General features: G+C 46.7%; 1 protein-coding gene across 1 annotated transcript in view; it reads left to right on the forward strand.

Moving 5' to 3' along the window:
• LOC126355925 (uncharacterized) overlaps window positions 1-18,193 on the forward strand; it is a 199,060-nt gene that overhangs the window by 125,341 nt on the left and 55,526 nt on the right. The window contains exons 2-3 of the mRNA XM_050006486.1: window positions 2,013-2,331; window positions 14,567-14,693. Coding sequence (XP_049862443.1) covers window positions 2,013-2,331; window positions 14,567-14,693 — 446 coding nt within the window. The remainder of the gene's footprint in view (window positions 1-2,012; window positions 2,332-14,566; window positions 14,694-18,193) is intronic.

Here is an 18,193-nt window from a genome sequence, read left to right on the forward strand (position 1 = left end):
TGATGACAGAGATGCTGAACTCAGAGAAAATGGCGCCACACGTATGTTACAAATTAGCAATCACCTTCTTTTACTGGGTGACAGTTATTGAACTAGATGAAAAAAGTAAATTAATTACAAACTACAGCGTGCACACACTTAATTCTACATGTAAACATCAGGTTATGACATATTCGATATGCGTGCCGTCATTGGCGATGATATGGCGCAGACGAATAGCAGAATGGCTGTTTTCAGTGCAGCAGTGGTTTTGGGGTTACTGCTGTAAAGCTTGTCTTTAGAACAGCCCCACAAGAAGAGTCTCATGTGTCCAGATACGGAGAATATGGCGGGCAATCGAGGCCGATGCCGGAGGCCTCTGGGTGTCCGAGAGACACAATGTGGTCCCGAGAGTGCATGAACCACACATTCTCGAAATCAGCGTCACTTTGGGTAATGGGGATGAAATCGTCCACCGAAGCCTTCACGTACCGTTTGGTAGTCACCATGCCACGAAGGCATGTCGCACAGATTATTCCGTGACTGGACATTGGACACCACAGAGTCACCCGTTGAGGGTGAGCACGATCGCGAGATGCGGATTCTCACTCTCCCAAATGCGCCAATTTTGACGAACCCATCCATATGAAAGTGGATTTCGTCGCTAAACCAAACCCTACAATTCACATTATGCCCCGCGGCCAACAGTGCACTTCGAACGTCCTAACGGAAACCGTTATGACGATTTTACACAAAAGTGCCAAAGAAACTGGTATAGGCGTGGGTATTCGAGTACAGAAATATGTAAACACGCGGAATACGGTGCCGCGGTCGACAAGGCCTATAGTGTCTGGAGCAGGTTACTGCTGCTACAACGACAGGTTACCAAGATGTGAGTGACTTTGAACGTGGTGTCATAGTCAGCGCATAAGCGATGGCACACAGCATCTTCGAGGTACCCATGAAGTGGGAATTTTCCCGTACGACTATTTTATGAGGGTACCGCGAATATCAGGAATCCGGAAAAACATCAAATCTGCGATATCGCTGCGGCCGGAAAAAGATCCTGCAAGAACAGGACCAACGACAACTGAAGAGAATCGCTCAACGTGACAGAGGTACGAGCCTTCCGCAAATTGCTGCAGATTTCAATTCTGGGCCCTTAGCAATTGTCAGCGCGCAGACCATTCAACGAAACGCTATCGATATGGGCTTTCGGAGCCGAAGGCCAACTAGTCTACCTTCGGTTATTGCGCGACACAAAGCTTTACGCCTCGCATTTGCCCGTCAAAAGCGACAATGCTGATGACTGGATACATGTTGCCTGCTCGGTCGAGTCTCGTTTCAAATTGTATCGAGGGGATGTATGTATACGGTTATGTAGACAATCTCGTGAGCTCATGGACTCTGCATGTCAGCAGGGGACTGTTGAAGGTACTGGAAGCTCTGTAATGGTATTGGGCGTGTGCAGTTGGAGTGATACGGGATGCCTGATAGGTCTAGATACGACTCGGACAGGTGACACGTACGTAAGCATCCTGTACGATCACCTGCATCCACTCATGCCCACTGTGAATTCAGAGCTAGTTGGGTAATTCCACCAGGACAATGCTAAAGAGTGGCTCCAGGAACACTATTCTGAGTTTAAACAGTTCCGCTGGCCACGAAACTCGCCAGACATGAACATCATTGAGCGTATCTGGGATGCCTTGCAACGTACTATTCAGAAGAGATTCGTAGCCTCTCGTACTCTGACGGATTTATGGACAGCCCTACAGGAAGATGGTATCAGTTTCCTCCAGCACTACTTCAGACATCAGTCGAGTGCATGCCATGTCGTGTTGTGGCACTTCTACGCGTTCGCGAGGCCGATACTAGACACGAGTACTGGTTTCTTTGGATCTTCATTGTATTTGAGACACTTCAGTAATTGTGACCGTGCACTATTAACCGCTATTGTGGATTCCCTGAACAATCTGCCACTGTCCCTAGGGAGCGCTTACTGATGACTGCTTGTGCGTGTGCCTCGGCAGAGCCCCGCGCGGCGGTCGTGGTGGACCAGACGGCGGAGCCCTCGTGGCGGCTGCCCGAGGCCGTCTTCGAGACGGCGGGCTCCAACTACTTCACGGCCAGCCACGGCCTCGTGCAGACGCACCCGGCGCGCGGGCCCGCCGCCGCCGCCGCCGCCGCCGGCCTGCGTACCATCGACTTCGGCAGCCGCGCGCTCAGCGAGCTGCGCCGCAACCCGTCGCTGTCGGCGCCCGACGAGTGCGCGCGCGCCTGCCGCGAGGACGAGCCGCCCCGCATCTGCTACTACCACTTCACGCTCGAGCTGTACAACGTGCTGGGCGCGTGAGTAGCTCATTCCTCCTCCTAGGCCTAGACTAAGTGCCACGCAGCCGTGGCATCAGCCGCGGCACTCAACAGTTCGTGCTGCAGTGTGTCTGTTCAGGCATCGTAACAGCTTTGTGTAGTCCTGTCAAGTGGGGCAGCACGAGGTGTCTCAGCGAGGTAACCAAACTAATCTTTCATCTACCAAAGTTTTTATTTCTTTCAGACGGCAATGTTCTACCCTTCAAATTATTTCCCTTCGACAACTACACAGTGCTGCAGCAGTTGCCCTCAGTACTGGTAGCAGCGCTGTAAGGATTCATGTCACTTACATACTTTTAAATGCTCTCCAGGCTCCCAAAATGGCTCGCTTACGCTCACGTTGGCCAGACTGAACTGCGCTCCTTGCCGGATGGCTGCACTGTTTTCACTGCAGAGTTGGTGGCCACCTATGGCGCTCTTGAGCATGTCCGCTCCTGCGCAGGTAGCCCTTCTTCATCTGTAGTGACTCCTTAACCCCCCTACAGGCTCTCGACCAGTGCTTTGGTAATGACTATCCGGCAGTCACTTTATGCCGTCGCAAATAGTAGACGTTCACAGTCCTTCCATTCGACCTCAAGACCCGGTAGCTGAGTGGTCGGCGCTACAGACTATCAATCCTAAGGGCCCGGGTTCGATCCTCGGCCGGGTCGGAGATTTTCTCCGCTCAGGGACTGGCCGTTGTGTTGTCCTAATCGTCATCATTTCATCCCCATCGACACCCAAGTCGCCGAAGTGGCGTCAAATCGTAAGACTTGCACCAGGCGAGCGGTCTGCCCGACGGGAGGCCCTCGTCACACGACATTTATTTATTGGACCCCAGAACATGTCGGGATCCCGGACAATGAACTTGCTGACAGGCTGGCGAAACACTCTACTGGTAAATCAACGGCGCAGATCGGCCTGCCGGAGACTGATTTCCAATCGGTCGTCGCAAGGTTTTCGCGATCTGGGACGCTGAATGGTGCGCTCTCAGTATACCAAATAACCAACGTGCTATCAAGGAGACAACAAATGTGTGGCGGCCATTCATGAGAGCAACTCGCAGGAACTCCGTTGTTCTTTGCAGGCCCCGCATCGGCCATACCTGGATAACTCAGTCGGGACGGCCCGCCTCGGCGTCGCTGTGGTTCCACATTACTGTCGTCCACATCTTGTTCAACCGCCCAATTTTAGCCGCTATGTGGCGGACTTTTAACCTTCCCGCCACACTGCCAACGGCGTTGGGAGACAATGGCTCAATGGCTGATATTCTTTTAAGTTTCATTCGTGAGGGTCGTTTTTATCACATAACCTAAGGGTGGGTGTCAGGCCTTCTCTTCCAGGCCTGTACCCTCCGTCCATTTTAACTCTTCCTCACTCTTTCTTTGCTGTTCCTACGCCTTGGTGTTCGTCTTTTTCCGAAATGTGTTCCACTAGTCTTGTCTTTTAGGCTGTGTTTTCAGTGTGTTGCAGAGTGGCTGGCTCAGTTTGTTTTTATTTTTGCGATCAGCCAGCCCAGGCCATCTGCTGTATTATTTTAATACCTTCCACAACTTTTCCTTTTAGCGTACGTTTATCCTCTTTTGTTAGCTTCTTTCGTTTTGTCTTTAAGTGTAGTTCGAAGTTAATTTTACCCTTTCACTTTCCATTACACCTTTTGGAACTGTTTTTAATTCGAGACCTGCCCAAATGTGGAAAAAGGGACTGATGACCCCGTAGTTTGGTCGCTTTCCTCCACAAACCAACTACCCAACCAAAACGGCGTCCTTTTAACACGATCTTCAACTTCGGGAAAAGAAAAATGTCATAAGCACTCATGGCAGGTGGATAGTGCGGCTGTCGAACAATAGAAACGCCTTTTGAGGTCAAACATTCCATGCTGGAAGCGGTCGTGTGAAATGTGGATATTGGTATGATGCAACAGCCACTTGCCTGCAATATCCGGCCTCACACGATTCACCCTTTCCCTCAGCCTTTAAAGGGCATCTTTGCAAAACACTTGGTTGACAGTTTCTTCTGGCGCAACAAATTCTCTAAGCACGATACCCTCTTTGTCAAACAAAGCAAATCAGCATTGATTTGCTCATTCGATCTTTCTTCGTTCGAGAACAGGCCTCAGTGCGCCTCTCCTCGCTGTACGGCTTTGTCTCGGCATCCTAGTCAAAAACCCAGGATTCACTGTGCGTTGATCATACGTTTGAACCAATCGTGGTCACTGACAGTCCTCTTTTCGAGAAATACTACTGAGCAGATTTAGAGTACCGGCACTTGAAGCTGATTGCAGAGCTATTCTACTCCCACCAACATACAATGCGCGTAACGGCCACGAACATCAGACATAAAAAATTAGGGGTCATACGGAAGCATATAGACAGTCGTGTCCCTCTCGCTCTATTCGCCAGTGGAAGAGGAAAGAGTAGTAGTGGTACAGGGTACCCTCCGCCACGCACCGTACGTTGGCTTGCGCAGTATCTACGTAGATGCAGATGTAGAAGATCAACGCACACGTTTGTTCGACTGTCCTTCTGCTCAGTTGTGAGATTTTTCGACACCATTTTGGCCTAAATTTCATGTAGGCCTACTGTGAAAGTATTTAAGAGGTCACCCATCATCCTTATTGTTAACCGTGGGTCTGATCTCACAAGTTCGACGTTTTACTCGGTTTTTAAAGTTGAACGTTTCCCCAAGCGAGGTTCATGTTCAACTGATATAGGCCTTCGATAAATTATCTGTACCAACAAAAAACTTGTCCTGTTGATAATGAATGTTCCCCACAGGTCTGTTTCAACTTTTCAGATGCCACACTCGTGGACTTCCCAGTGTCACACGTGAGCACTTTGTCACTACTGACACAGAGTTCATAGGAGAAAAATACATAGGCAGTAATGCAATGCAACTGTTCCCCTATTACTTTTGTCAACAGCCAGGCGCTTTAGTCAGGAACCGCGGGACTGCTACGGTCGCAGGTTCGAATTCTGCCTCGGGCATGGATGTGTGTGATGTCCTTAGGTTAGTTAGGTTTAAGTAGTTCTAAGTTCTAGGGGATTGATGACCTCAGAAGTTAAGTCCCACAGTGCTCCGAGCCATTTTAACCATTTGTTAACTTACTTCCTAGTACAAACAATCTATTGTAGGGTCTCGTAACCAACCCACTGGCAAAGCTAAACACTAACACACATTACTTCATATTTTTAAAAATTATTTCCTTCAGTATTCCTAAATCGTCATTGTCCCTTCTCTATGGAGGAGAATAAGCAGACTCTGGCCAATTATTTTCAGTGGTCCACTTTTCGTTTCCACTGATTACTACCCCCCTCATCCCCTCCTCGCTCTCCCTTTCTCACTTGAGTGTATTAGAGAGTGGAAATCTCGCCCCCCAACCCTCCACCATACGCTTTATGTGCTGCCTTGATTGGGTGTAGATACCACCAGTAACTTCAATATGGATGATCAGTTGGGAATTTGAATTCCGTTCCTAACTAAAGCGAGTCCAGTGCCATACGATGTCCCAACTTACTGCGCACTGAACTCCTTCCGAGCCTTCCGCGGGATCAGAGTTCCTAGCCAGGGAAGGATGTGTTCAAGGAGTATATTAACAGCACAGCTAGACGTGTGAGTATCGCCTGGGACTGTGGGAAAGTGTTACGGCAGTGTTCAGTTTATTGCGTGATAAAGAAGAATGGCCCTATGCTTTAACAAACATAGGTGCGCTGCGTAGAGACGCTACCAACTGACTCGTTCTTCAGTGAGTGGTAGGAACTCTTTTGGGGAAGGCACGGCAACTTCCCGTCAAGAATGCCCGGCTGCCGACTCACCACAACACGGCAGTGGTGAAACGCCTAGTGGCGCTGTCTGAACGAGGACAGACAGAGAGTGTGAGAGAGAGAGAGAGTTCTGATGGAGTACGACGGAATTAACTGCCGAAGCTATGAACGGCAGTAGTATCTGAAAGCCACTCATCTCCACATTCATAGCTACGCCGCGTCTCCCCTTGCAACGCAGACAGTCTGGACATACACACCATTTGGTCATGTTTGGAGTTTTATTACTAACGTCTCTGGTTCCACAGAGGTAGTCAGTTCATTACAGAGCTATACTTTGAGATCCGATAGGAGCTGTTTGCTCGTTTCATTGTATAAGAAATACCGTCAGTTTTGGGGTAATTGGGAACGTAGTACTAGCTTTGATGGATAAGTGACATTACTAAATGGCAACAACAGCGTTTCGTACATTGTTCTAGTTAGTGTTGTTGGTCGACGGAAGATATCCACAGGCATTCATACGCTTTTCAATACCAGCAAATTAGTTAGTTTGTCGCGAGGGAAAGCAAACCTAACAATCTATTTACTCCAAAGCGTGCTTCAATGGATACGTACCGGCCGACTAAGCAGGAGAAAGACGGTAACCAAGTCACTGGTAGCGACCTGATGCCACTCATCCATTACAACAGTGTTACATTAGGATCTCCGATGACTGAGCTGATTCCGGTTACTCCTGTTTACAAATCCATCCTGTTAAACATTGCTCCCCTCCTAATTTCGCCAACTAGTCCACTGCGTGTACAAGGTACGACAAGTCAATGGTTTCGTGAAATTCAGCGTCGATCCTCTCAGCGAAGCCTACAGTTCCTCTAGTAGGAAAGCAAAAGGGTGATCAAAAGTGCCCGAGGAGCTTAAGAACCCATCCAGAGTTGATCCTATTCTTCATATTTCTATACTCATGCTCATAAATTAAGGATAATTGCAGAATGTGCTGCCACACAACGTGGCACTACACAAAACTGGCGCTAATAGCATAGGCACATAGGGAACACACATGACACAGATCTGTAAGTCCACGGTATTGCTGATAAGTTGAGAAAACCGTCCTTAAACACATGTGCTACAAAACGCCACTGTTTCCTGCGCATGTACTCCGACATCGATATGGGATATGATCACCATGCACATGTACACAGGCAGCACAACCGGATGGCATACTCTGGATCAGGTGGTCGAGTAGCTGCTCGGGTATAGCCTCCCATTCTTGCACCAGTGCCTGTCGGAGCTCCTGAAGTGTCCCACGGATATAAAGACGTGCAGCGATACGTCGGCCGAGAGCATCCCAGACGTGCTCGAAGGGGTTTAGGTCTGGAGAGCAGGCAAGCCACTCCATTCACCTGATATCTTCTGTTTCAAGGTACCCCGTCCACGATGGCAGCTCGGTGGGGCCTGGCGTCATCATCCATCAGGAGGAAGGTGGGACCAACTACACCCCTGAAAAGGCGGACATACTGGTGCAAAATGACGTCCCGATACACCTGACCTGTTACAGTTCCTCTGTCAAAGACATGCAGGGGTGTACATGCACCAATCATAATCCCACCCCACACCATCAAACCACGACCTCCATACTGGTCCCTTTCAAAGACGTTAAGGGGTTGGTATCTGGTTCCTGGTTCACGCCACATGAACCGGCGAGAATCACTGTTCAGACTATACCTGGACTCGTCCGTGAACATAACCTGGGACCACTGTTCCAATGACCATGTACTGTGTTCTTGACACCAGGCTTTATGGGCTCTCCTGTGACCAGGGGTCAGTGGAATGCACCTTGCAGGTCTCTAGATGAATAAACCGTGTCTGTTCAGTCGCCTGTAGACTGTGTGTCTGGAGACAACTGTTCCAGTGACTGCGGTAAGGTCCCGAGCGAGGCTGCCTGCAGTACTCCGTGGCCGTCTGCGGGCACTGATGGTGAGACATCGGTCTTCTTGTGGTGTTGCACGCTGTGGACGTCCCGTACTGTAGCGCCTAAACACATTTCATGTCTGCTGGAATCGTTGCCATAATCTTGAGATCACACTTCGTGGCACACGGAAGGCCCGTGCTACGACATGCTGTGTTTGACCAGCTTCCAGTCGCCCTAGTATTCTACCCCTCATAACGTCACCAATATGTGTTCTTTGAGCCATTTTCAAAACACACAGCCACCATTAGCACGTCTGAGAACGTCTGCACACTTACTCGCTGCACCGTACTCTGACATGCACCAACACACCTCTGCGTATGTGGACTGCTGCCAACGCCACCGTGCGACGACCGCAGGTCAAATGCACCGCATGGTCATACCCCGAGGTGATTTAAACCTGCAAACCGGCCACCAGAGCGTTGTTTCACCATGTACCAGCATTATCCTTAATTTATGAGCATGAGTATATGTCCGTTGTCTAAAAAATACTTGAACGTTTTTTCACATACATCTAATTGAATAGAACTCACATGCTTCCAGCTAATTACACTACATATACTACTACGGTAATAAAACACGGTGTGTAGAAATTCAGCTTGTAAAAAGCCATCACCTTCGTTAGGCTCCACTGTTGGTGAACCTGAATAAAAAGAGGTCGCTTGCTGTAGCCACTGTATACAGCCCAGCCTTACACGTCCGCTCCGTTCTGGTTAGAAGGCGGGAGCAATTAACCGCCGGAATAACAAGTAGGCGTAACGAAAACACGTTCCCGACTGCGCATCTTGTACTTACAAACACTGTTCCTCTGAAATCAGGTAATCAAAATCATAAATTTGTAGATATCCTACCACGGATTAGAGTTGCAGTTTCACTACTATCGTGCAAAGCAATAAAAGTAGAACAAATGCGAGAATCGGCGCTCCCTTTCAACGGCTGCAGGCAACGCATGAGTATTAGTTTGCTTGATGCATTATTCAAGTATCTCCATTGGCACTGTCGCGCCAGCTCCTTCCAACCCTCACTTAAAATGATCAGTAAGCAAATAGTGGCGCGGGTAATGCTGCCTTTAAACTGAAGTTTGTGACATTAAAATATGTTTCTTGTAATTGATATTGTTATTAAATATTGTTGTTACTGTTTATATGTTTAGACCTGTTACTGCCACCTCAAATCAGGCGATCTGGGTTAGCACGTATTCAAAACCGTTTTCCTCCTTGAGCTCCAAGCTTCACCCAACATACCCGTATTCGCCTTCGGTGGGCTTTCGACCATTTAGTGATCCTTTTCTTCTTCTTTTGCTGTCACGTGACTTCACGTGAGACTGCTTTTGTTTTCTTTTCTTTTCCCTTCAGTCCACCTAGCCGAAGATCGTTCCCAGAAACTTTGTTATTTGTTTCCTAATTGTTCTGCCTGATTTCTCATATTAATTACTACATTTCACAAATCCTCGACTAAAGGCTCTGCTTTTTTTATTTGTTTGTTCCAAGCTGAATGAACTACAATGGGTATTCAAAGTCCTCTGTCTGCTTTATTTCCGCCTGATTTATCAATACTTTTCTAGGCGCTGCACTGACGTTCGACACAAGAAATGCCTTCTCTTCTGAAATTCGATGATGTGACTTTCATCCTTCTATCTGAAGCTGATAATCTGTTTGCCAGGCGTGCCAAGAGAATTATTACAGCTCCCAAAGATCTCAGGTTATTTGGGATTAAACAATCAATCATCAAGATATTTCCTTCTGTTACAACCTAAAGTTGCTTCATTATTATTATTATTACTATCATCCTCAATATCATTCATTTTTAATTATGAACTTCGTCATAATAGTTGCTCAAATGTTTATGTATATTTCACTAGGTGACAGAGATGTAAAAACAGGAAAAACTTGGCGGACCACATTTTCTAAATGCATTTAGTATGTATAGTTTCTTTTCTGACGCAAAAGGCTCTAATCTGATTGGGCTGAATAAAACAATCACCAAAAACAAGCAAAGAAATGGAAAACTACCAAAATGTATGCGAAATAGCCTTCATTCATTTAATTAACACGTTTCACAACGAATGTAAACAAAATATGCCACCTACCACAGAAATACTGCTCATTTGTGCTGAGTAACATAATAAGTACTGAACAAGATACTGTTAACAAATAACTGGGAACATTTATTTGGAAATCCGTTGTTAACTGGTAACAGTGGCAAAGCCACCTGAAAAATCAGCGAGCCAAACTGAAGTAAGTAAAAATTCATTTTTGTATTCATTGTACAGAAATTGTCTGATAGCATTTGTACGTCAACCCCTTCGAGTTTTTTTTATGTGCTGGAATGTAATACGCAATTGATACGATAGAGAGTAGGATACATTTCACAGCATGTCACAGAATTGGTTCGAAGCGCGCAGTGGCGCAAGTTGCGACGAACGAGCGCCGCCAGCGGCGGAACAGTCCAAATATGTACGAGATAATTAGAGGACAGCTGTAGTGCTGTTGCGCTACCGCTACAGCTCACTGCTAGCCTTACCCTGCAGGCTGACGAACTGCGACAAAAACGACTGTACTTCACCTGTGAGGCCTCGGCTTCTTTCGTCCAGTCGCCACAGCCCCTGCGCGAGAGGTACGTGGTAGGCAGTCAAATGGCCTCGCAATTCCGCTTGAAGAATGGCCAGTGGAACTTGAGAGAGGAACTTTTTGCGAGTAGAGCGACGTGTTCCCTTCCGTTCGAAGCGGAGTTGCTTCTTCACCTGTCAATCTCGCGCTGAATATGCTAACATTTTCGTGTAGTACAGGACGGTTTCGATATAACTGGACTTCCCTGCCTATCTCAGCCGTCATGAGTGTAAGAAACAGTTAAAGACATTCAACCACGACGTCCCGTGGCCGTTTTGTACGAGACGCCATTCACAAGTAACTAATTCTCCCACACACTTTTTCCGAGAATTGTGGTGTACGGCTTACTTCCTCATTACAATACTCGATAGCCAAACGTGAAATATCGGTTTCTCAAAATGTCTGCCAGTAGCTGAATCAGAAACATTAATCTTGATCAGTTGCTGCATAAAAACTGTGAGACTTAAAAACGCGAAACTTCTTGTAAATATGGCACATCTCAGTGTTACAAACTGCTAGTTGGATTCTTGTTAGGGTAAAATTTCCTAATACCCAACACTATTGCCAGTTCCTACACGTAAATGTTAGTTATTATATCAGCCATCCGACATTCATTGCTGCTGTAAGCTTCTCCTAACATTATGGTGTTCAGCTCTAAGTGCATCCATGTCGTTCCTACATGTTTATTTCGGCGACACCAGCCAACCTTATATTAGGGCATACACTCCTTTCTTATCTCTCGGAATTCAATAAAGGATTCCTTTGGCCCATCTACCATCTATTTGGCTGACTAAATGTCCATCTCATGCCCCTACCTACAATCTATTTGCCTGACTACATGTCCATCCCATGTCCATTTGATTTATACTGCAGTAACAAGACGATGACCTTATTGGCACATTGTTTACTGTATCAGCGTACCTCAACACATTTCTTCTTTGATCCACACTAATCAACAGCGGTATCTAGCTTTCGAGCACTCTAGACATGTGCAAATGTTCCTTTAGAAGAGTGTGAATGCTTCCAGTTATCTCCAGAATCCACGCAAGCTGATGGATTTGAGACGTGGGTCACTGCGAAATAGTGGCAACTGTTCTCAATGCCAGGATCGTGACAGACAGCTCACAACTTGCCTCGCCAATTTGAAACTGCTTGTATCAACGAAAATAGGCTCGATGGCCATAGGAAACTCACCAAAAACCAATTCGTCACAGACCATAGGTGAACACAAAATTTTATTACATAACGCTGATCACGAAACGCAACACATGCAGCAACTTTAGGTCGCCACAAATGAAGTCACTTCCATTCGGTGCTGGAACTGGATAGCGCCAGCGGTAAGAACGATAGCGTGGGCATCTGCAGCGACTGAAGTGTAGCTTTCTCAGATGGACATAGACAGCTTCCATACGCAGAAAGATGGTGCCCCTCTTTATTGAACATTCCAAGTATTCCACATGAATTTGTGCAAGACGGGGCAAGGTTCAAAATGGTTCAAATGGCTCTGAGGTCATCAGTCCTCTAGAACTTAGAACTACTGAAACCTAACTAACCTAAGGACATCACACACATCCATGCCCGATTCCAACTTGCGACTGTAGCGGTCGCGTGGTTCTGGATTGAAGTGCCTAGAACCGCTAGGCCACGTGGCCGGCGAGAAGGTTCTAAAATGGCCATTTCCGATAACAGAAAACCTGAGCAATTACTGTTGATTACTAACAAAAATAACCAGCAAAAATTTTACTGATTAATACTCCAGAAAGTGGAGAAAAAGGAAATAAACTTTAGAAACGCCTGAAACAAAATAATCTGTAAAAACGCCTATTGAACTTACGCAGCAGTATTTGCGTACAAAACTTCACGTCTGATCATTTTGGTGAATTTATTGCATTATTTTAATGCCTTCTTGTTTTGACTGTCATAATTAAAGTTTAATAACATGCGGTTTTAACGCTACATTGATGGATTGTTTGGCTAGTATTCGACGAGATGAATGTGCGAAAACTTCCAAACAACCACAAACTGCCCGTACAATCGGCTCTTAAGAGCCTAGGACTGAACCAAGATGACAGCATTTTGTGCTATCTGGTACCCAATAGAGGTTTAGAACACTCAGTTTCTTGAAGTGGAGAACTTCTCCACGTATATTTTTCACTCGATGTCTCCTTACCTTCTGGCGCACCAAATGCTGTTTTCTCTTTTCAATAGATACATTTACACAGTAGGTAGAGTACAGATAAACAAGCTTTTGGTATAGCAAGAAAGTGTTGTTCAGAGTCTACGAGAATCACTCTACGGCTACAAAACTGAATTTTGCATCAGTAGACCTACAGATTGTTTCTCTATTTGTCTGTTTGCCCAAAGTCAACTATTGAACTATAGTTATTAATCAAGTGAAGCTATACGCTTCCAGTGACAAGTCTCAAACGTCTACACTACTGAGCATTAAAACTGCTACACCACGAAGATGACGTGCCACAGACGCGAAATTTAACCGAGAGGAAGAAGATGCTATGATATGCAAATGATTAGCTTTTCAAAGCATTCACACAAGGTTGACGCCGGTGGCGACACCTACAACGTGCTGACAAAGGGAAATTTCCAACCGATTTCTCATACACAAACAGCAGTTGACCGGCGTTGCCTGGTGAAACGTTGTTGTGATGCCTCGTGTAAGGAGGAGTATGCGTGCCATCACGTTTCCGACTTTGATAAAGGTCGGATTGTAGCCTCTCGCGATTGCGGTTTATCGTATCGCGACATTGCTGCTCGCGTTGGCCAAGATCCAATGACTGTTAGCAGAATATGGAATCGGTGGGTTCAGGAGGGTAATACGTAACGCCGTGGTGGAATCCAACGACCTCGTATCACTAGCAGTCGAGATAACAGGCATCTTATCCGCATGGCTGTAACGGATCGTGCAGCCACGTCTCGATCCCTCAGTCAACAGATGGGGACGTTTGCAAGACAACAACCATCTGCACGAACAGTTCGACGACGTTTGCAGCTGCATGGACTATCAGCTCGAAGACAATGGCTGCGGTTACCCCTGACGCTGCATCACAGGGAGGAGCGCCTGCGATAGTGTACTCGACGACGAACCTGGGTGCACGAATGGCAAAACTTCATTTTTAAGATGAATCCAGGTTCTGTTTACAACATCATGATGGTCGCATCCGTGTTTGGCGACATCGCACATTGGAAGGGTGTATTCGTCATCGCCATATTGGCGTATCACCTGGCGTGATGGTATTGGATGCCATTGGTTACACGTCTCGGTCACCTCTTGCTCGCATTGACGGCACTTTGAACAGTGGACGTTACATTTCACATGTGTTACGACCCGTGGCTCTACCCTTCATTCGATCCCTGCGAAACCCTACATTTCAGGAGGATAATGCACGACCACATGTTGCAGGTCCTGTCCGGGCCTTTCTGGATACAGAAAATGTTCGACTGCTGGTCTGGCCAGCACATTCTCCAGATCTCTCACCAATCGAAAACGTCTGGTCAATGGTAGCCGAGCAACTGGCTCGTCATAATACGCCAGTCCCTACTCTTGATGAACTGTGGTATCGTGTTGAAGCTGCATGGGCAGCTGTACCTGTACACGCCATCCAAGCTCTGTTTGACTCAGTGCCCAGACGTGTCAAGGCCGTTATTACGGCCAGAGGTGATTGTTGTGGGTACTGATTTCTCAGGATCTATGCACCCAAATTGCGTGAAAATGTAATCAGGTGTCAGTTGCAGTGTAGTATATTTGTCCAATGAGTGCCCGTGTATCACGTGCATTTCTTGTTGCTGTAGCACTTTTAGTGGCCAGCGGCGTATTTTGCGCCGAGGGCGCCTGCTCGCTGGCGGGGACCCGGCTCACCTGCCCCCGGCATGTGCTTGTGTTGCAGCGCCTGCCAGGTGTGCACGCCCAACGCCACCAACACGGTGTGGTCGCACTGCCAATGCGTCCTGGCCGACGGCGTCGAGCGGGGCATACTCACCGTCAACAGGATGCTGCCGGGACCCAGCATACAGGTGAGTCTCACGCCGCGCCACGCGCCTCTACCTAATTAGAGACGGCTTCCCGTCGTTAGCGACACGACGACGCGACCATGATCGCACATTTCCTGTCCTCGGGGGAAACCGTGCAACAGAGTAGTGACTCAGGACTTCGTCGCTCGAAAGGTTTACAGAAACGCAGCCTAATTGCTCGTCTACGGCGAGGTTATGAAACGGTAATTATTTCCGAGTCAAGCCGCCGGTGAGAGCCAATGTTTACACGCACCTCTCTGTGACACACGTAAGAAGGCTGCAGTTGGCGCAACATTCGTCGAGTTCACTCGTGACGCAGCAAAGTCCAAGAAAAGGAAGCACGCCAACAAGAATACCAAGAAATGTAGGCAAAACATTTTAAATGTTCACTTTCTCTGCCAGGCAACGGCCTTGCCGCAGTGGGTACACCGGTTCCCGTGAGATCACCGAAGTTAAGCGCTGTCGGGGGTGGTCGGCATTTGGATGGGTGACCACCCACGCCGCTATGCGCTGTTGCCATTTTTCGGGGAGCACTCAGCCTCGTGATGCCAACTGAGGAGCTACTCGACCGAATAGTAGCTGCTTCGGTCAAGAATACCATCGTAACGACCGGGAGAGCGGTGTGCTGACCCCACGCTCCTCCATTGAGGATGACACGGCGGTCGGATGGCCCCGGTAGGCCACTCGTGGCCTGAAGACGGAGTGCTCTTTGTTTTTACTTTCTCTGCCAGTTTTTCGGATAGGGCACTGGCATGAGACTGCTTCAGACTCCGGCGAGAGGCCCTCTTAAAATTTAAATGAGGATCTGCCTTCTATTGTAGCTGATGACATGAAGAGTGTGGGAAAGCTTTAAACTCTTGTGTGGTGCCTGAACTCTCGATAATAACTCATAACAGGTCATAATAACATACCCTGCTACTGGCAACAACTGTAACTCTTTCAGTATATTGACGGCACAAAAAGTAAAGAGTAATACATACATATTTGTTCTGAAATGCAAGTGCTACATGCTCCTGTGATTATATAATATCTTCCATAAAGTAAAGATTAAACAATACATTTTCACCGATGAGCCAATCATTATGACAACTGCCCACTGTGACTTAAAATGCCATCTGGTGGCGTTGCAGGCACACGACGAATTAAGGAAACTCTACGGCATGACTCAGCTGCCGCTACCCATGGGTTTTATGCAACATGCAACACATTCAAATACGGTACCACATGAAAGATTTTCGTATTCTCTCGCTCGCTACGTCCAAACTATTAGTCCTAAAGAGAAAATGAACATCAGTTTTTTAAGGAAATTTCATGTAATTAAATTTTGTACTGTGATACATTTTCCGTAGACGACGTAGTTTTCCAGAAAAACGTACAAAAGTAATCTTCAAATAGGTTTTTCTTGGCAACTCGAAAACCGTAGCCTCCAGCGAATTACGAACGACACTACAAAATTTCACTATATTAAATTCCCTACAAAAAGGTCTGTTCATTTTCTTCTATAGGAATAATAGTTTGCACGTAGCTAGCGAAACGATATGAGAATCTCGCGCGTGGTTTTTGAAGGCATTGCCAGTTGGCTAAAACGCGAAGCAGAGACGACTGGGGAATCACTGCAGCAAGCACGGTAGCCGATGTTCTGTGGCAGGTCTGACGGCCGAGTACAGTACCGGTGAAGGCACAAGTGTCTGGAAGCACATGCTTCGGTGCACGGTAGTGAACATGGGGCTGCACAGCACGCCATCCCTTCCTATTCCCACGTCGACCCAGCGACGTCATCTACCACAACTGCACTAGGCACAGGATCTTCGAAACTGGAACGTGGATCGATAGAAATATGTCCCCTGATCGAATAAACCACGTTTCTCGCTGCACCTTGTCGACTGTGATGTCCGGATACGCCATTATCCAGGCGACCAGCTGCTGGAAACGTGCAGAGCGGCGCAGACAAAGGCCGGTAGGGGCGCTATAGTGCTATGGCTGACATGGGACCTGCGGTAGTGACAGGTATGAAGTAAGTGAGGTTTATTGTGGACCGCTGCCGTCCATTCATGCTCGATGTCTACCCTGGCAGTAACGGCGCCTTGCAGCAGGGTAACAGGATAACTAAGACCAGAAGCGTACTACAGTGGCTTCAGGAGTTGACCGCGAGCTCATGTTTATGTCTTGACAATAAAAACTTGCCCGATCCAAAACCGATAAAACACATCTAGAATGCTATAAGGCGCCAGCTTTGTGCCCAAAAACCACTGGCCTGCAACTTATGCTAAACGCGTGACCATAGTATAGACATCTGGTGAAACATACCTCCGAAGAACTACTAAGAACTTTTTGAATCCACTCCACGCATAATCCCTACTGTACTAGTGTCCAAAGGTAGATCAACACTCCATTAAGCAGGTGACCATAATGTTTTTGCTCAAAAGAGTACACAGCACCATCATCTGGTACACAGGCTATAGCATGGTAGAGAAGCTCTCTGAATGAAAGCACTTCATTACATATGTAAATAACGATATCTTAAAAAGAACCGTAATGATTCTGCAACGGTTGTGATGAAAGCATATCGTTATGATGAATGCTAGGTACCATAAACCACGATATTTTTGGTAAATAGCTGTAGATTATAGTACAGGAGAACTCTGTACATTTGTAAGAAATAAGACAGTAGAGAGCCGGGAATCTCAGTTTGTGTCCCAGTCTGGCACTTCGTCACATGTGCTCATTTGCGAAATAGTGTAATTTACGAAACCTAAAAAGGTAGTAACTTCAATCAGCAATATCATACAAATATTAGGAAATAATAATATGGGAAGGTAAGAAACTGAAACACTATGTAAGATGAATCAAGGACGAGCTATAGATTCGAATTTAATGCTGTGGCACTTTAGTATTTACATTTGTCTGTGAAAGCTTTACGAAATGCTTGTATAGCCTGTACTATAATGCTGCTTGACTTTGTGGGATTCTTACCACGTTGGACTAGCAACAGGCATACAACACATACAAAGAAGAAGAGGGGAAATGATAAAAGGACTGCGTCAGACGCTGGGAATCGTCAGACAAGTCATAAACAACCTGAAATGGTAAATGTTCGTAGAATGATACCTCTAATAACACGAACATCTACTTATAGAACTGCAAGAACTGTCCTTGGGGGCGAATTCTATGTACACCTCGCAACCTCCAAAATACCACAATCGTACGAATGAGCGAGATAAGAAGCAGACTAACAAAATCTCTAACGGAGGCATTTAACTCTAGTATGGACGGCATGTTTACTATGACCCCATTAAATTCTATTATTTAATTGAAGATGCGCTATCAGACGAGCTGGTGCGGCTGTTTTCAATGGAAATTCAATAGTGTGTGTGATCTAAGAGGAGATAGCCCTTTATTGTCATGAATTTGCACAGAAATAATTATTGAAATGTAAACGTGACCCTCTTGTGTACAACTTGTAACTTTCGTTTATCAGTGTCTGAACCCTTTTGTTGTGAATG

Source organism: Schistocerca gregaria, chromosome 3 (genome assembly GCF_023897955.1).
Source record: "Schistocerca gregaria isolate iqSchGreg1 chromosome 3, iqSchGreg1.2, whole genome shotgun sequence".
NCBI lineage: Eukaryota > Metazoa > Arthropoda > Insecta > Orthoptera > Acrididae > Schistocerca > Schistocerca gregaria.